The sequence below is a fragment of the Leucopleurus acutus genome, assembly GCF_964270905.1.
Source record: "Leucopleurus acutus genome assembly, chromosome: 13".
Classification (NCBI taxonomy): domain Eukaryota; kingdom Metazoa; phylum Chordata; class Mammalia; order Artiodactyla; family Delphinidae; genus Leucopleurus; species Leucopleurus acutus.
The window spans coordinates 9,140,021-9,161,251 of record NC_139155.1 but is presented as its reverse complement, the minus strand read 5'-3'; the positions used below and the strand labels follow the sequence as shown (position 1 = coordinate 9,161,251).

General features: G+C 34.9%; 1 protein-coding gene across 1 annotated transcript in view; it reads left to right on the top strand.

Moving 5' to 3' along the window:
- CCDC102B (coiled-coil domain containing 102B) overlaps positions 1 to 21,231 on the top strand; it is a gene marked incomplete at both ends in the record, with an annotated part of 224,691 nt that overhangs the window by 42,949 nt on the left and 160,511 nt on the right. The window contains 3 exon segments of the mRNA XM_082852681.1: positions 1,932 to 2,553; positions 4,113 to 4,333; positions 12,732 to 12,840. Coding sequence (XP_082708807.1) covers positions 1,932 to 2,553; positions 4,113 to 4,333; positions 12,732 to 12,840 — 952 coding nt within the window.

Sequence of the window (21,231 nt, the reverse complement as noted above, 5' to 3'; positions counted from 1 at the left end):
TATTATTATAATAAGGAGTGAATTGGTTTGGCATCTCTACAGAACACTTATTAAAATATGTTTTTTTCTACAACTGCAAGTGATATGCATTTAATATTATATAGCCTTGTTTTCAGTGAATAGAAGTTTATTTTGTAACTTAATTGGTATCATGAAACCCCTTCAGTTGATTAAATAGATGGTTCATAAAAAGACAGTTTATGATCTGTAACTATATAAGAGGAAATGAAAAAAAGGGAGTAGTTAATGTCCTGAATACAAAATGTTATCTAAGCTTATTTACACCAGAAAATCTTCTTTGATAATAAAAATGGCTAATCTTATACAACCACAGAACTTTATTAATTTTATTTTATTTTATTATTATTTTTTTTTTGCGGTACGTGGGCCTCTCACTGTTGTGGCCTCTCCCGTGCGGAGCACAGGCTCCGAACGCACAGGCTCAGTGGCCATGGCTCACGGGCCCAGCTGCTCCACGGCATGTGGGATCCTCCCGGACCAGGGCACGAACCCGTGTCCCCTGCATCGGAAGGCGGACTCTCAACCACTGTGCCACCAGGGAAGCCCAGAACTTTATTAATTTTAGATTAACCTGCATGATTTGAGCATTTATTTTAAAGAAAATGTTCCACTTGCTAAATCCTCAATGTGGTTATGTTGCTATATTGAATAAAGTAATGGGTGTACACACTGATAACAAAGGTTTGCATTTACCAATTAATTTGTCTTTGCTACTTATATGGAAAGCGGTTTTTAATTCATTCTTAAAGCTTTGAAATTACTGAGACTTTGTTCAGTGTTGTCTATGAAGCCTCTTAATTTCTAGGAAACATCTCATCACTTCTTTAGCAGTTCTCCCCAGAGTACCATGTACATATCCTAGGAAGCTAACATTGATTTGACACATAATACAATGCTAAAAATATTTGATTAAATAAATATATTTTTATAGGCATATTATGTATTTTAAATTTTATGTGCTTGTCTCATCTACTGGACTATAAAATCTTTAAGGATAAAGACCATGTCTTATTCATATTTTATTTTTTGAATTTATCATAATATTAACCATAGTAGGAAATTAATTCATGTATCAGTTAGATGTCATTTTGACTCCAAGTAACAGAAAACTCAACAATCATAGCTTAAATAAATATAGCTAATCATTCTCACATAGCAAGGAAACCAGAGGTATGGATTCTTTGTTTCATGCTGCAGCTCCATTGTTACATCAGGCTCTTTTCATCCATCTGTTGCACCATTTTTAATGTTACAGGATGGCTGTTACACTTACCTTCTTCCAGAATCGTGTCTTTGTTCAAGCAGGAAGAAAGCAGAGGAAAAAGGTTTCTCATTTTGATGTTTTCACATTTTTCTAGATGGGAAACTTTTCTAGCAGACTTCCCCTCACATCTCATCAGCCAGAACCAGGTCATATGCTGCTTTAAAACCAGTGAATGGTGAATTAAATGGGGATTGTCATGGAAGATTTAGACCACTCAAGATTTAGCCCCTGGGACTGGAATAGGAGCTTATCCTTCCAGAGATCAGCAGCTTCTGCCTTCCACCTGAACAAATTGTGCTTTAGTTAACAGGGGAAAAGGGGACCATTGAGCAGTTAATGGACAATATGTGTTACAATAAATATTACGTGAAAAGAATTGGATTTGTTAAAATCACATCCTGTGCTATCCCCAGTTGCATCTTTATATATTTATTTGTATTCGTTTGGCAAAATTAAATGTGAATGATTTCTGTTTCTTTGAGATAATTACAAATGCATAAAATCTTCTCTATTTTTACAGTGGGAAGAAAAATATACAATGTTGAGAAGATGCATCGTTTTTATCACTTTCTGTTTTAAATGTCGGTCTTACTCTTATAATTGCAGAGGAAATTCAAATGCAATTATGTTCTCTGTCTTTTTTTAGGCCTGAAAAGATAAATATGAATTTAGATTCCATTCATCGGTTAATTGAAGAAACACAAATCTTCCAGATGCAGCAGTCATCAGTTAAACCACCGTGTGACCTGGGGGCACCTGCCTCATCCCGCAGGGACACCTGTAGCTCCTGTTTGCCCCTTCATGCGCTGCAATCTCATGCCGCTCACAACTCCCATGCTCATTCCTGCAACATCAACGACTGGGGCATTTGTGAAGAACTTCGCCTGCGGGAACTGGAGGAGGTCAAGGCCAGAGCTGCTCAGATGGAGAAGACCATGCGATGGTGGTCAGACTGCACGGCCAACTGGAGAGAAAAGTGGAGTAAAGTTCGAGCTGAAAGGAACAGCGCCAGGGAGGAAGGAAGACAACTCAGAATAAAATTAGAGATGACCATGAAGGAATTGAGTGCCTTGAAAAAAAAGCAAAGTTTGTCACATCAAAAAGAGGCCTTGGAAGCTAGAGTCACCCAGGACCGGAAGCTTCCTAGTTTCATAGAAGTGTCCTATGCACAGAGAGACCCCTTTCAAATTGGTTCCAAAACGTGTGAGTCCATCAGAGAGTGCTTGGCAAAGAGAGAATATCCTACCAAGGAGAACATAAATAGTAAGGTCAGAAAAAAATCCAGAAGAATCTAGAGGTTATGTGCATATTTGAATGCTGTATATAGTAATGGGGAGGGAAGAGAAAATAGCAAAACCAGTGGTGACTGTATTTGTTTGTTTAGGCTGCCAGAACTAAGTACCCCAGACTGAGTGGCTTTAGCGACAGAAATTTATTTTCTCACCGTTCTGGAGGCTACAAGTCTGAGATCTAGGTGTCAGCAGAGCTGGTTTCTGCTGAAGCCTTCCTCCTTGGCTTATAGATGGCGGTCTTCTCCCTGTGTCTTCACATCACCTTTTCTCTGTGTGTGTCTGTGTCCAAATTTCCTCTTCTTTTTTTTTTTTTAAATTTATTTTATTGAGGTATAGTTGATTTACAATGTTGTGTTAATTTCTACTGTATTGCAAAGTGATTCAGTTATACATATAAATATATTGTTTTTCATATTATTTTCTATTACAGGATATTGAATATAGTTCCCTGTGCTGTACAGTAGGACCTTGTTGTTTATCCATCCTATATATATATGAGTTTGCATCTCCTCTTCTTATAAGGATACCATCACTAGGCCCACCCTGATGACCCTCATTTTAACTTAATTGCCTTTTTAAAGACCCTGTCTCCAAATATAGACACATTCTGAGGTACTGGGGGTTGGGGGGTGCAGACTTCAACATATGGGTTTTAGGGAAGACACGATTCAGTCCATATTACTGATATTACTAGTATTTTTAGCCAAAGAAAAACCCCAGCATTTTTTTATGTTAAAAGAAGATATTTAGAGAGATTTCTCTCCATTTACCCTAATAAGCGACTCTTAAATTATCCATGCAGTAGTTTAAAACATTTCCCAAGGTTTGGGACTCTGGCCTCACAATTAATTCCTGTAAAATGGGTACCATAGGGAAATACCTTTAGGGAATACTTCACACTACCCACTTTTGGAATTTCTTGGTATATTTGTAATCTTGAAATTTCTGAGCATTCTGCACATAACAAAAGTTTGTAAACTTTAATCTAGCCATGCATACACTTATCTGTTGATGAACCACCCCCCATATATATTTTTAAATCTGACAAATATTATTAACAACTCATGGAACATACTTTGGGAAACTTTAGGAATTCATGTTATCTCTTTAAATAGTTTGTATTATTTACCCTTTATATTATTACCCCTTTCTATTTAATTCCATCTCTAAAATCATAAAATCAATTAATATCTTGCTTTTCTATAATTCCGTCTAAAATATTAAGCTTTTCATGATGTATGGAGTGTATGTTAGATATAACATATTCCACTGTAAATGGAAAATTTTAAGAGACCACAGGGAAATTTATTTTATTAGAATATGGTAGAACATTGAAAGGAAAAAAAAGCCTAAAAATACATAAGTTAAAGTTTGTCCATATAACACTATTAGAGAATGATAAATAAATGAAAATATGAATTTGATGCTGAATCGTAACATTTTATTTCCTTTCAAAAATGTTTTCTTCATGATTTTTCTACATTGGATTTTAAAATTCAACAATAATAATTGTTTTGTATTTTTTTTTCTTTCAGGAAGAAGGTTTGATTATTGACCCATTAAAATTAAATGAAGAGGTGAAACTCAATCTAGATTGTCCTGATTTATTCAAGAATGGTGGTTCTGAAAACCGTACAGTGAGACCTGGATTAAGACTGCAGGCAATAAATCTGCCTCTGGAGAATGGAGTTCCTGAAATTTCAGCTTTGCAGGTGAATTTGGATGAGTTCCAAAAAATCTTATGGAAAGAAAGAGAGTAAGTACTAATTATTGTCTTCCTTAACCAAGTCTGTTTTTCAAACTTCTTAAAATTGTTAAGTCTCTTAAACTAGTCATCTGCTAATGTATTTTACCTATGACTAGTCATTAAGTACTAATATTTGAAAAATGAGTTTGAATTTTATATTCATTTTTTGAATTTTGAAAAATAAGTTATAACAGGTTCATTTTTATCATTTTTTATCATAACCTTGTTCTCATCTTCTCTGGTAGATCACCCTCATTATATTTGAATTATTAATGTTTATGATTAAAATAACCTGTGTATTATCTAACTTTTACAGCATTCATAGATTTCAGTGAGTCAGTAAAAATGAATAGATATGTTAATATTCATAAGGGAAAACTCACAGTTTTGTAAGGGACTGATTACAGAAAAAGATGCTTTATTCATTGACCATTTATAGTAGAGAGGAAGGAGAACTAGACTTGATTAAATCACCTGGACATTCATCTTGCTTCTGACATACTCTAGCTATACGATATTGGGTTAGTAAAGGGTGTGCTATTGTCAACTTTGTAAAAATATGGACAGTGATACCTGTGTTCCAATGATCTATTGTTTTATAACAAGTTCGCAAATGATGATTATTATTGAGACAACAATCACCACGTATTCTGTTCATGAATCTTGAGCATGGATTTCTATGGACAGCTCATCTGTTGCTACATGTGACCTCAGCTGGGATGGCTCCAGGGCCGAGGGTGACTTTAGGTGCGGGGGGCAGTGTAGAATTATCTGAAATCTCACTTACTCCCACATCTGCCAGCTGATCTTTTTTCTCATCTGGGATCTCAGTTGGAACATCTGTATATAGCCTATCTGTGTGGCCACTTGGCTAACACACGGCATAATGGCTTGGTTGAAAGTGAACATCTGTCAAGCACAGAGAGAAATAAATGGTATTTTAATGACCTGGCTTTAAAAGTCACATAGCATCACTTCTTCCCTCTTCACTGGATTCTTATGAGGATCAAACACAATGTCTGGGAAAGTGGCCACTAATATGAATTACTCAATATGGGTTTTTTTGTTGTTGTTCCCTCATGATCACCCTAGAAACTAATAAGTGGAATATTTGATGTACTTTAAAATGTGTTCCCCAAATCTGAAAATAATTATTTTTCCATCTCTTTAGTTATAAGACTCTGAATGGGCAGAATAAAAAAAAAAAACTGGGAGTGATGTATATTATCACTAAGTATGAATATAATTATATATTATATAATGGTTTTAATTTCCCTGGTTTACATGGATTGAAACAGTGATAAGTATGCACGCAAACCTCTCACCAGTACTACAAGCTCTTTATCTGCCAATCCTTTTCTGTCAGCCACAAGTCCTCTGAAATTTATTCCTACCACTAATTCCCTTTTTCAGATTCTTTGCCTATACCTCACCACATGCACAGATGTGATAATACAAGTATCTGTGTAGAGAATAAATATTTATTATTCTACCATCAATTGTAAATTCCTAACAGAGGCAATCGACCTTAGTAGAAAAGAGAATAAAATTGAACGCCTGCACCCATATTAACAATTAATTTTCTCTGGAACTACAGGTCTCAGTCAAGTTCTAACCTCTGGGCTTCATTTCTTGAAGGATTTAACTTTTTAGTGGTTATAGACTTCTCTCCAACCCACTCACAATGCTACTTCACCTACATAACATAATAGGAGCAATGTGAAAATGCTGTTTCCTGCATGTAAACTCCCCAAAGTACCAGTTTTAATGATACACATGTGTGTCTTTACACTCTCACTTGTACACATGTACATGTACATATATATCTGACTTCCTTGGAATAAATGAACAATCCCCACAGTATTAAGTAAGTCCCCCAGTTCTCAGCAAATTCAGCATATAAACAAAAGACAGGCTGAAGAATAAGGGGGAAACGGGGCCTTTGATTCCATTTTGCTTCCTCACTCTCCTCTTTAAGAAGCAGTCCCACGGGTGTGATATGTCCATGAATTCACATTAGCCTGCAATCCACATGAGGCCATGGCAAAGCCTTTTTTTCTATCACAAGAGAATGTTTCCCAAGGATACAGTATATACTTTTACTATAAATCTGTCTAATCTTTTAAATCCTTCCTCCTGGAATCTCAGTGAGTGGGTGGCTGGAGTTGAGAAGATGTGAATGTAATTTTTTCTATGTTCCCAGCTAGTGGGAAACTTCTCTTGACTAGAGCACAGGAATCAACCTAGAGAACTCAGGGAATCATTTCCACCGTTGACTGACTAGAACCCCCTCATCTAAAACACTAAAGTTTATCTATTATTTGTATTATTCATACTGTTCAGTTTGATGAATAATTACCCAGTATCTGGAAGCTGCTCATGTACTGAGAATTTGTATATTTCTGATCTCTTAAAAAAGCCGACCTTCCCAGGTAGGAAATTTGAGATGAGGGCAGGAAGACTGATCCTCGTACAGAGCTAGGTGTACCTAAGCATTTAGGAAGAGGAACTTTGGCAATATTACGTCTTAAGTAAGAGACATGGTGAGGTAAAATATTTTGATGTGCTGTTTTTAGCCTTTAGAATTAATTCTAAAGTTAAACTGCAGATGGCACCTGCGTCCCTTACAAAATGTTAGCTTTCTGTCAATGTGAGCTTTAATCGCCCTTTCAATTTTATTTCCTTAATTTGTTTTCTATATAAGAAGAGCAGTATGCTTCAATTATTTTTCTTTGCTTCATTAAGTGTTATGTTTTTTTCCTCAATAAAATGAGATTTTAAGTCTTGGTGAGATAGTACAGCCAACTGAAAATGCTCCAATGATTAGCATGAGAAAGAAATCTGTGTATCTGGTTGTGAATATTCCTCAAGACAATGAAAAAACTGCATGCAAGTCTGGTTAATACTATTTAATGTAATATTGTTAAAGAATGGAAAGTCAGATCTACTTTACTTATTTATTCACTGTTACTAATGGGCTATACAGTAAGCTTATAACTGACAAATAAAATTTGTATATATTTAAGGTATACAACATGATGTTTTGATGCATATACATACTTGGAAATGATTACCATAATCAAGCTAATTAACACACCCATCACTTCACATAGTTATTATTTTTGCATGTGGTTAGAACACTTATGATCTACTCTCTTAGCAAATGTCAAGTATACAGTACCATGTTGTTCACTATAGTCATCATGCTGTACATTCATCTTTCTTTTTTTTTTGCTACTGAGTTGTATGAGTTCCTTTTATATATTTTGGATATTGACCCCAGTGTGGTGTGCAAATAATTCCTCCATTCCATAGGTTATCTTTTCATCTTGTCAGTTGTTTCTTTTGCTGTGCAGCAGCTTTCTAGTTTGCTATAGTCCCACTTATTTATTTTTGCGTTTTTGGTGCCTGTGCTTTTGATGTAGAATCAAAATAATCTTTGCCATTACTAATATTCAGGAGCTTTCCCCTTATGTTTTCTTCCAGGTGTTTTACATTTCAGGTCTTAAATTAAGGTCTTTAATCCATTTCAAGTTAATTTTTGTGTATTTTTACAATTTCTTTTTTACTCTAAAGTATGTTTGTGTTTGGGCAGTCCTGTACCTAATGAGAGAGTCTGTCTCTCTGTGTAGACAATAAAAGCACTAGTAACTCTCTACCTCAGTCTCCTTTGCAGCTAGGGTGCAGACGGTTGACATAGGAACAGCTATTAAATGTAGCCACCTAGTTGTTTTAGCATAAATTAATCCTCCAAGGAGATGAGAACACCAGCATCCATCCTGGTGAGGGGAGAAGGCAGTGGCAGTAGCTACATCTTGTTTTCAGAGGCAGCAGCAGCCTCAAATCTCTGGTGAAATCATCCCATGACTCGAGTTGAGGGGATGTTGAGGTCATGCTGTGATGTCTGTATCTAAATGGTGGCCCCAAAAAAGTGCTGATGGGAAGATTTCTATGGCTTTATCTTTGGTATTTCTGACTGCAGGTTCCCAATTTGCTTCACTGGCTCTCCCAGAGATTCTTTGTGCTATTAATGTCTTCTATTTAAATTAACTATTTTGAGTATATTTGTTTGTTGGACACATAATTGATATCAGGAGAGTGTACAGGCAACAGGCAGTGGGGTCTTCATTGGGCCGGTTCTGTGACATGAGACGGGTCTTGTTCCTGGCTGCATAGCCTTGTCCAAGCCTTGGTCTCTTGTCCTCCTGGGTGTCTCTGAGCTTAACAGTATCCTTTAAAGTCATCTCTTTTCTAATTAAATTAACTATATATGGCTTTGGCTATTTGCTGAAAATGCTGAAAGGTGATGAAAATGAAAGATATTGAAAGATGTTACTGCTGAAATATGTAGTTATAAATAGTGAAATCATGAAATGATAAATAGGTTGCTTATTTAAAGTATACTTGTAAAAAATTTTGTTATTCATCATTTAATACTAACTCTAAATTTTAGACTAATGAAAAAATGGATATCTAGATGTTATTACAAATTAATTATTTTTGTCTGGCAAAAAAATTTAACATTAATAGACCTCTAAGAAAATACTGACTAGATATTTTACAATGAAATTTCACACAGTTCAAAAATGATTAATATTTATTACCAGAAAGTAATGTTTAGGAATTTTTATCTCTGAAAAAAATTTTGATTAATCTTCCTGTCTAGATGTTTAAAATTTATGCCCATTTATTATGGGATCATTATGGGATGATTAACAAAGTATCAAAAGATTGCATAGGAATATAATCATATCTTTTCATAAAAATCATTTTGGTTCATACACTACTTTTTAGATCCTGCAAATATTATACATTTTAGCAATCTGATTTTTAAAAGTTTATATCATCATATTAAAATACTATATTTTTTCTGAGCTTTGTCTTAGTAATTTTTTTTAAAGAATCTGTGCATAAAATATGCAATATCCTTTAGAGTAAATTAGGTTTTTTTTTTTTTTTGCCTTCTTGTAGTTCAAACAATATGATGATAGTTTAAACTTCAATTATAAATGTAAGTATAATTAATCAATTTTGAAAATCTCTCTAAAATGGAGAATAAATTGATTAGGCCAGAAAATTAAGGATTTAAAGAGTGCCCTCTGCTGCATAAATTTAAGTGTGCACAGTCCTTATGTCCTAATGCTTGAAACAAATAGTCACAATTTTTTGTATAAAGCTATGCTGAAAAACACCCAAGCATCACACTGCTATTAAATAAATTTTTATGAATTGCCTGTTCTCTCACTTCTCTAAATTGTACCATTTTACAGAATGAAATACATAATTTTCTTTCACTAAACTAATAAATATCAGTTATTTTATTTAAGATGCATACTTAAAGAGAGAAATAATGCTATATTTTAAATGTGACTAATCTGCCTTAAATAAAGAATACAAGTGGTTAACTATTCATGTTAATATGCTTTTCAAAATTATTTTTATTTCATGAACTGGCCTTGAATACTTGGTCTAGATGTATTCTACATATAATTATATCTTTAGACTATATCTATACTTATATGTAACTAAAAGTTTAATATAATTTGCAATGTTCTTCTTGAACTTCTTATAAAACCCCTGAGGGCATAGTTGCCACAGTAATTCTGATGACAATTTCGAGGATCAACATTTACTCTACAGTAATTATAAATCATTTTTATGTTAATATGAGCTTTTTTGCTAACATTATCATTTGATTTATTAGAGTGTAATGTTAAAAGCTGACACTGATTTCTCAACATGTATAATTTTGAATTTGTAAATTTAAAAATGTAGACTTTTCTCAAATTTTCAAGTATAATTTTTATATTAATCTATTTATAAATAATTCTCAAAATTAATTTTGAGAAAATGTTCTCAGTGTATGCTTCATTACACAAATGTATTTGATCAATATCCTTTAATAAAATTATTTTATTAATTTAAGATAGTCTTTCACTGATGAAAACATTGTCATGTTCTACTCATGTAATTCTAATAAATTAAAATTATAAATATGGTGATTCTTAAGTAGTTCAATGAAGTCACAAACAATACAATTTTATTATATTTTTCAACTTAAATTTACAGGTTAAAGTCAATACTCAATTTCTTTTAAATATTCAAAAATATCTTATCCAAAACTTTAAAACCTGAATGCCAAATACATAACATATTTTAATATACAATGGTTTTTATGTATTTTTTCTATATTTAACACAAAATGTTACTATTTGGCAATTTGTTCCCAATTTCTATATTTAATCCTATTCTTAAAATCTCAAACACAGTCACTAAGAGCAAATATCGTATCATGGTAAGCAACTGGGGTGTCACCATCTGGCTAAATTTACTTATCTATCAGAATTTTTGGCTGCGGTTGTTAATCTGGACCTGTGGACATCCGTAGGAGTGTTCTGAAGAACCTACTGAGCCTTTTTCTTTGTTCATTGTAATATACGTACTGTGTTAATAAGGGATTCCAAATTAGAGTCCTATAAATAGTGCTGGTGTCTTTTGCAACTTAAGTCTTTTGAGGTGAAGTTAAGCGGTAACAAATTCTTTTATTATCCTCTTTCAATTTTATGGCTTGATTCATGCAAATATTATTATGTAACCCCTTAATGGGCTGCTTATGCATCGATTGGATTAAACTAATATATCTATGGCCTAATTCTATTCTGAATTCTTTTCACACTATTGCTACCTAGAAGATTCATATTTCTTATAAATAAGGAAATGGCATTCAATTTTGATTCTGGACGCATCTTCTAGCTCTGTGAATATGTCCCAAGATCTTTCTAGCAGCGTTATCACTGAAATAGATGTGTGTGTGTATTAGCTAATTATAAATACAGTAAGACTGTAACTAACAACTACAGAATCTTAGAGGCGTGTAACAATCAGAAGTTATTTAGTTGGAGTCTGTGAGCCACTGGAGGTTGGTTAATCTGGACAGGGCTCTGCAGGGAAAACTCAGCTGTGATTCATGGCTCTTATCTTCCCCTGGGAGCAGTGGGCCTGCACAGGTATGTATTTCTCATAGTCATGGCCAAAATGTAAGTGAGTAAGCCCAGTTACACAAACACTTTTTAAGTCTTTGGCCACATCGTGCCCAATAGCATCCCATTGGTAATGTCAGGCACATGTTCTATGTCCAAGGCACAGCAAGTGACAATTTCATCTTGTGTTTCACCACTAAATAACATGTATCACTATTTTTCTGGCTTGTTATGTTTTCTTTCCAGCCCCTGTCCACCACATGACCCCTAAATTAGGTCTACATATTTTTCATTTTTGTTGTTGCAGCATCCCCTTTTAAGTATCATTTCCTGTATCAGCTATCTTTTGCTGCATAAAATAATAATAATAATTCAGTAGCTTAAGACAACAAAGTATTTTGCCTGGCTGGATGCAAGGTCAGCTGACCTCCACTGGACCAGCTGGGCTTGGCTCCTTGGTAAGGTTGAGCTCAGATCTGCTTCACTTATTTATTTGGGGACAGCAGTTTCCACGTGGGGTAGGGGGAGACTCTTTTCACAGTGAAGGCTGAGGGATAAAAGAAGCCTAATCACACAAATTCTTTTCAAATTTCTGTAATCTGTCACATCAGATAATATCGCACTGTCAAAGCCTAGAATCCAGGGATGGGAAAAGCAACTCTGTCCATGGAAGGAGAGGAAAGAGAATGAGTATTTTTAACAATAATCTACCACAGAGATGAGGACTGACCATTTGCAAAGGTGGATATATGCTAGTTACCACCAGAAATAAACAATTATTTTCAGTGACTCACTCTAATAGATGTGTGGGCATGGAAAAAATAAATCAGTGATGAGATATTAAAGGATTAAAGATCTTCATCCAAGTTCTGTCACTTATTCTACAAATAGAGAAATTAATTTCAATTATTTTAAATAATTGAAATAGAGATCCCAGTGAAACTGCTTTATTAAAACAGAATTGCAGATATTTAAAAAGTATTGTTATATCTCCAATAAATGACTGATTTCTTAAATGGTTATGTGGGCTCCTTGGTGTTCTCTGTCATATCAAAGAATTCTTCATTCATATACAGGCACGATATGAAGTTGGATAAAAACCACGTTAAAATTAGAAACATATATATATCCTCCCATGTAAGGAAACAATATGAATAAGAAGCATTGAAAGAAATGAATGAATAATTCAGGAGACAGCAGGCAGAAAGTCAATTATTTTAATACTGGCAAAGCCGAATTAAATGTGTTTAAACTACTGTAAACCAACTTTTATTCAATATTTTTAATAAGCTGAAAAAAGTTTTCTGTCATGACAATGATCATATACGAATATAAAAAAATTAGGAAAATGGAAAATCTAAAATTGAATGCATTCCTAAAATTATTTTAAAATTGTAAGTCTATTTTGCTTTTAATTCTCTATTTAGAATGCGCTTATCTTTGGAAAAAGAAATAGAACGGCTGGAGTCAGCTTTGTCTGTGTGGAAATGGAAGTATGAAGAACTGAAAGAATCAAAGGCAAAAAGTCTGAAAGAGGTAGGGAGACGTGTGATGGAAAGGAAGCAACTGACTGTTTTCTCTGTTTCAATGTGTAACCTGGTGGGCAGAAGACTGAGTAGACAAGAGGAAAGGAGGTTAAAAGATTGAATTCCCTCTATAAAAGGAATATTTGAACTCACATATTAATAGTGGACTCAGTCAAACTCAAGCCATAAGAAATCTTGTTCTAAATAACACATATTTTTAATGATCACCCACATGACACAATTAGCTATCCATTCCAGGCACATGTGAGGGGACGGACAGCCTAAGATGCCATCATATCATAACATCTATAATAAACAGCTTTATCTTACTCTTTTATAAAGCATTCTGAAAATATTAATTTATCTTAAGTGTATTTAGGTTCTTTTCACATTGGCATTATAGTTACTCAGGATCAGCCATTAGCCTTTATACATTTCCTTTGCATTTTCATCAATAAAATGCTGTCATGAACACTTTCCATGATTTATTAATATTCATTATTTAAATAATATTAATTGTGTGTATTTTGTGTACTAAAGCACTATGCTAGGTAAGTATGTGGGATAGAATAATGAGCAAAGCAAATCAAAGAAAAATACTGAGCAAAAATAATGACAAGCTAAATGCTCCCCAATGAGTTAGCATTTAGTTCATCTGTGTGCTATATACATACATATATATATACACACATACAAACTGTACATGTGTTGACAGCTGTCGAAAGAAGCTGCATATCGAAATCAGTTATGTAATCATGCCTTAGTCTAAAGCACTCCTCCATCAGTTGTTTAAAAAGTGGGAAGCAGTATTCCTCTTTGTTTATGAAATTCCTTACGAATGTTGTTTCAGCTTTGTTTCCAGCAAGTGATAAAGTGTAGAGTCATTGACTCAAGTTTGCAGAAATCCCATGAGGGAATATTCAAGAACCTTAGTTGCCAGCACTTGCCTTATTTATGGGTCACATGCAGGCATCCTGATGTTCATAGAGCATAGTAATCATCATGCAGAGGTTCAGAACTAGTCGACTATGTCAACCCTGCGGACCACTGAGATTTGAAAAGAGGGAGGGACTTCCCTGGTGGTCCAGTGGTTAAGACTCTATGCTTCCATTGCAGGAGACACGGGCTGGATCCCTGGTTGAAGAACTGAGATCCTGCATGCCGCGTGGCACAGCCAAAAAACTAAATAAATAAAAATAAAAGAATGTTTTCCAAGAAAAGGGGTGGGGGGAACTTCCCTGGCAGTCCAGTGGTTAAGACTCCATGCTTACACTGCAGGGACACAGGTTTGATCCCTGGTCGGGCAACTAAGATCCTGCATGGCCCACAGCACAGGCCAAAAAAAAAAGAAGCTGTTCCTCAGCTTTAAGAAACTGTTGAGTATTTTGCTCAAAGGGAGCTGCTTCCCCTCTCCTTTCACCTTATATTCTCTCCATTCCATAGCTAGAATTGAAAAATGACATCTACATTGAAAACATACAAGAAACAAAGTCAGTAAATGAAAAGAGGGAGAGAGTTTCCTAATACCCTTAAACAAATATCTCCTGCCTAAAAATCATTTATTAACAGAAGGTAATTTCAGTGAGAACCACAGAAGGTTAGTTTGGGAATATTTCTCAATGAGGGGTAATTTAAACAAAGCTAACAAGCTAGATAAAGTTTATTTCTGCTTTGTAAGTTCATGTTATACTGTCAGAGTGTTTTTGTTTCCAGCTTACACTGTGGGCATGTATGTAGTGTATGCGTGAACACACACATGCATTTGTGATGGATTCATCATATGTATATTCACAGGTACCTAACTGAATGTGGTCTCTGGGTGTGAGCACTGACAGTAAACTAATGTTCTACAGGAACAATATCTCATAACACAAAAACCGTGTTATGCTTACAGTGTAGGTGTGTTTGTCTTATAACGAGTTTTAATTTGATTGAGAAAACTAATATTTAAGATAGAACTGGTCTTCAATTTAATTAAAATCATGCATTTACAATCTCTTGCCACTAATGGGCAGTGCAGACTTGATAACATCAATTTAACATTTCGAAAGCAGCTGTTTTTGAAAACAGTCATGGTTTTCAGTTGGTTTACAAAACGATATGTATATTTTAAAATGTTTAATGTTTTCTATTCAAAGATGATATTTTGGAGTATCAAATTGGAAAATGTCTACTTTAAATTGCTTAAGAAAGCTTTATAGACGAGAAAAAATAAAATCAACATAGCATTTTACAGTGTAAATTGGGTCTATATTTTGACACCCATACAGAAGTATATATTAATACATATGTGACCCTTCTACTAGATAAAATGATAGGGCTTTTAGGGGCTTCCCTGGTGGCGCAGTGGTTGAGAGTCCGCCTGCCGATGCAGGGGACACGGGTTCGTGCCCCGGTCCGGGAAGATCCCACATGCCGCGGAGCGGCTGGGCCCGTGAGCCATGGCCGCTGAGCCTGCGCATCCTGAGCCTGCGCGTCCGGAGCCTGTGCTCCGCAACGGGAGACGCCACAACAGTGAGAGGCCCGCGTACCACAAAAAAAAAATAATAATAATAATAATGATAATAATAATAATAGGGCTTTTGGAACAAAGGAAACTTCAAGACTGTTATGGAAAATTTGTTTAAATATTTAAACTTTTGAATGTATGTTTCAGTTAGAGGAACTACAACTTTGAACTTTGAAGAAAAGTGACAATGAATGAAAGGAAGAGTTTTTATTGTAGATGATGGAAAGTTAATTTAACAGAGATTTAAAAAATATTGTTTGAATTATTTATATGGGATTATTTTTAAAAAATGTTTCTTTCCACTTCCTAAAGGCGGTTTATGATATTCATAGAGCCTTTGGAAGTCATGTGGCATAAACGTATATTTAAGTTATTTTTATAAAACATTATGGAATGTTTAAAAAATTTTTTAGACAATAAATAAAAATACTTAGTCGCATGTAATTTTTATATATTCTTTGTTTAATTGTTTTATAATAGATTATAAGAGAACAATAATCTTACGGTACATTTAGAAAGGTCATTGTACAGTAATTAAAGTGTAAAATATTTTAAATTCCCATAAGTTGACTGACAATCAGAAAAAGTTATTATGATACATCCTCTGGACCTTCACATGAATTCTCCTTTCTTATGCCACTTCTCAACAATTCTGGTAAATGACCTTTTCTTTCACTGTAGCTCTTCATCTATGAAAATTTTTGAATACCGTGTAATTCTTTTTTAGGTGCATGAAACTTACAAACAAATACATGCCTGGCTAAAAACTGGCTGCTGGAAAATTTAGCAATTTTTAGAGCTGGAAACAGATGTGCTTAATAGACCAGAATTTTAAAAAATGTATTTGGAAGTCTGGTGTGCTTTAGAGGGAGATCTTTCTTAAATTACTGACATTTAGAGAAGAGTAAATATGAGAATTTAATTGTAAAGTCGAATAAGTATTTAAAATGCAACCAAGATGATGAGCGGCGGAGATGGTTATATTCAAAATGCTGTTCCCATGCTGAATCTAATACTTAGTCAGCTTTTCCTCTGCACGTCTGTAAATACTGATTTGGAATTAGATTATGAATTCCAAGAGTGCTGTAATGACAAGTTTTATGAAATCTCATGATCTAGAGAATCAAATATTCAGATAAGTAACATTGATTACAAATAAGTATGGTACCTTGCTTTAACAATAAATGACTGATTCTTTTCATAATGGAAGATTTTTTTTACCATATGTGGAGAAAACTGCTAGCATTTTAAAATTGGTCTCAAGCTAAAAAAATGAAATTGTAACTTTTTAATCTTCCTTTGAAAATTTTGTGTTTTTACCTGGTATCTTTTTAAGGATTTTATTTAGAAATATTTTACCTTTTTGTGATAATAGCGACATTTCTAGTAGTTTATAATTTATAGTGTTCCTTTACGAATATTTTATAAATATTTTATAAATATTTGTATGAAGTACTTAGGGAGACACAGGCTTCATGGGGGCCTCTTTATGGTACTAATAGCTGACATTGAAGCCTTATCTGAAACACCTCAAAACACCTTTCTAATTTGAGGGAAATAGAAGGTTAGAATTATGAGTTATCTGTAGCTAAAATTCTATACTGATACCTTCACTTTAAAAAAGGTTGTGTCAAATGGGAGCTACTCTGCCCACATAAAGAGAGGGTCCTTGAAGATACTTAATTGAAATAGGTATGTGGTAGAGTATGAGTACAGTTGTTAGCTCGAAGCTAATTTCAAAGCTGTCTCATATTGCTATTTTTGTGGCTTAAAGGAAATACTCCCTAGAAATGACCCAGAACATTAATGTATGTTGTCAGTTCTAACTCCTCCCCTCCCCTCACCCAGGCGGAGCCATCCTGTCTCCTCCTCTTGCCCTCTCCTCTAGGTCCCTTGCCCAGCACTGTTGACCTATTCACTTGTCCACCCAGCAAGCAGGGTGATAGCTCTCAAAACGTAAACTGGATCATAAAAACACTTCAGTGACTTCCCGCTATCCAGGTCCAGCTGGCTAAGCCACCTGATATTGACAGTGTAGTGGGTGCCCGGTAATAATACCTCTCTTTCCACTCCAACTGCTCTAAAATGCAATGCCCCAAATTCCAGCAGACAGTACCCAGCAGTGAACTATTTTTGATGCATATACATTCCCTACCTGTGTTTGGAGTCCAGCCTTCTCCTTCTGTCACTGACTCTGCTGTGCCCTGAGCTCTCAGAGGTCATTTAGCTGGACAGTCTGCATCAGACCAGAGATTAGACACAGGAGAGAATGGGGGTGGGGGTCACGTGAGGACGGTTTGTATGGACCCGGCCAGGAGTGCTGTACATTGTTTCACTTATTCACAAGCGAGTACTCATTGCCTTATATGTGTGTGTGTGTGTTTGTGTTTATGTTTATATTTTCTGTTTCAGGCTGTTTTTTTTTTTCATCGAAACAGTCACACAACAACCCTTTCACCTCCCATCCACCAGTCACATCTTGCCATTAACTTCAGTTTACATGTCACTTTATAAAAGGGAATGGTTTTATTCCCGAAAAAACTTCCTTTACTATTTTCCCTCGGAGAAATGTACAAGATTTTTAAAAGACCTTATCAACTGCAATTATTTTTTGGTTTACTTTCTATTTGCCTTTCCCACTGAACTCTGAATTTCATGATAATATACGTCATGTCTGCTTTATTCATTTCCCTCTATGCAGTGCTGATCAAACGTGGTTATGATTTGTGAAGACCAAAGCTTTTTTATCTAGCTCTATATGCTTGTATTCCTGAATGGTGGCTATGGCTATAGTGTAAGGAGAATAGTTGAGATCCTAGTTTTTCTTTTTTGTTTTGTTTTGCTAGTTATTTCTTTCAAGTTTTTTTTCACGGAAAGGCATTTTAATTTAAATAAAGCAGTGTGTGCATGTCAAGCCTTTTATTACCTGATGAGGCTACTGCTCTACATCCCTGAAGATTTTAGATTTTCCAGGGCACTGGAGTGAACCTTCGCCCCTAACATCCTATCCATCATGAAAATCTGTTTAGCTTGTTCTTTGCCAGATATAAATTAGCTTATCAGGACAAAGAGTGAGGCTGATAAAATACCATATTAGAATTCTATAAATGTATAAGAACAATGAAGCCTATGGGACACCACTTTGCTCATACAAGTGCCTTCAAGACCTTTTAAACAAATGTAATTAAGAATAATGTAAGCACTAAATTACATAAGTCAGAATTAATTGAACTACTAGTGGATAATTCATAGACATCACCAAGGTAACCCTCAGAGCACCGAGATGACTTCCTTAACTCTAAGGCTATTGTAAGTATTATGAAAGAAAATTAGGCTCTTCAGAATCTACTTTACTTGTAGAAACATAAAATGATAAAGGAAAAGATAGGTTGAAATCAGATGTTTTAGCATCTGTTTAAGTTAACCAACACTATTTTAAAATTTAAAATACAGTACAAAGGAGTCAGCTGATATTTAATTAATCTATACAAATTAATAGTTTGAGAATGATGTTAAAAGTAGGTTGAAAAGATAATGTCCCTAAAGGAGTGACACAGTGACAATGGTCTCACATAGAGAGGACATTCAGTCTGCAAAACATCTTTATTTTCTATTCCAGCTGACAGGACACTTTCCACTGATGCATGCCTCATACATCCAAAGATTCTGGTTTTATCTTTTCCTATAAGAAATCCCTGTGCAGGGATATTCAGTTAAGACCATTCTGAAGATAAGAATCTTCCTTTTAGTAAACAGCATGAGGATTTTTACCTGCAGGAGCAGTTTTCATGTTGAAAAGGAGATTGAATCAAGGCACTCTGCTCATCTTAGCCCTGCCATGTACTGACACCAAAGGTGTGTACATGACTGCGGGGGATTTAGAGGGTGACTTTTTTTTTTTGGTGGTGGGGCGTTCCAAGTGTTTCTAATGATTTTGTTTAGCTTTACTGAGGTATAAATGATATACAAAAAATTGAGCACAGTGTATGCATTTTGATGAGTTTGGACATATATATGCATACATCCATGGTACCACCATCACACCGAGGCACTAAATATATACATCACCCCCAGCATTTTTCTTGTGTTCTTATGTGTATGTGTGTGTGTGCGCTTGTTTGTGGTAAGAACACTTCACATGAGATCTATCCTCTTAATATTTTGGGTTGGCTAAAAAACTCGTTCGTTTCTTTTTTTTTTCATAAGATGGCTCTAGTAGTGCTTTTTGTCTTTAACTTCATTCGAAACAATTTTGTTAGATTGTATTGAGACAGCTGTCATATCAGCGTGCATTTAAAAAAAAACTAATCAAAAAAACCCAAACAAACAAACAAAAAACTAATCAAAGCTGGTGAATTTTTGTGTAGCCATTTTAATATTGAAGATGGAAGAAAACAGCAATATTTTCGGCATATTATGCTTTATTATCTCAAGAAAGGTAAAAACACAACTGAAACGCAGAAAAAGATTTGTGCAGTGTATGGAGAAGGTGCTGTGATCGAATGTGTCAAAAGTGGTTTTTGAAGTTTCATACTGGAGATTTCTCACTGGATGATGCTCCGCGGTCCGGTAGACGAGTTGAAGTTGATGGTGATCAAATCGAGACATTAATTGAGAACAGTCAACGTTATACCACGTGGAGATAGCCAACATACTCAAAATATCCAAGTCAAGTTTTGAAAATCATTTGCACCAGCTATTGGTGCAAATGGTTATTTTAATTGCTTTGATGTTTGGGTTCTACATAAGTTAAGTGAAAAAAACCTTCTTGACCGTATTTCCGCATGCAATCCTCTACCAAAATGTAATGAAAAAGTTCTGTTTTTAAAACAAATTGTGATGGGCAATGAAAAGTGGATACTGTACAACAATGTGGAATGGAAGAGATTGTGGGGCAAGTGAAATGAACCACCACCAACCACACCAAAGGCCGGTCTTCATCCAAAGAAGGTGATGTTGTGTATGTGGTGGAATTGGAAGGGAGTCCTCTATTATGAGATCCTTCCAGAAAATCAAATGATTAATTCCAACAAGTACTGCTGGCAGTTAGACCAACTGAAAGCAGCACTCGTTGAAAAGTGTCCAGAATTAGTCAACAGAAAATGCATAATCTTACATCAGAATAATGCAAGACTGCGTGTTTCTTTGATGACCAGGCAAAAACTGTTACAGTTTGGCTGGGAAGTTCTGATTCATCCGCCGTATTCACCACACATTGCACCTTTGGATTTCCATTTATTTCGGTCTTTACAAAATTCTCTTAATAGAAAACATTTCAGTTCCCTGGAAGACTGTAAAAGGCACCTAGAACAGTTCTTTGCTCAAAAAGACAAAATGTTTTGGGAAGATGGAATTATGAAGTTGCCTGAAAAATGGCAGAAGGTAGTGGAAGAAAAGGATGAATATGTTGTTCAATAAAGTTCTTGGTGAAAATGAAAAATATGTCTTTTATGTTTACTTAAAAACCAAAGGAACTTTTTGGCCGACCCAATATTTTAAAGGACACAATACTATATTGTTAACTAAAGTACTATGTTGTACAACAGATCTCTAAAACTTATTCATCTCACACAACAGAAACTTTGTATTCATTTAAAAACAACTCCCCATTTTGCCCTCCCCCAACCCCAACCCCTGGTAACCACCATTCTATTCTCTGCTTGTGTAAATTTGACTATTTTAGAAATACCTCATATAAGTGGCATCATGCCATATTTGTCTTTTTGTTACTGATTTATTTTACTTAGCATAATTTCCTCTAGGTTCATCCGTGTTGTTGCAAATGGCAGGATTTCCTTACTTTTAAGGCTGAATGATATTCCATTGTACGTATATACCTCATTTTCTTATTCATTCATCTGTCAATTTGGGTTGTTTCCATATCTTGGCTGT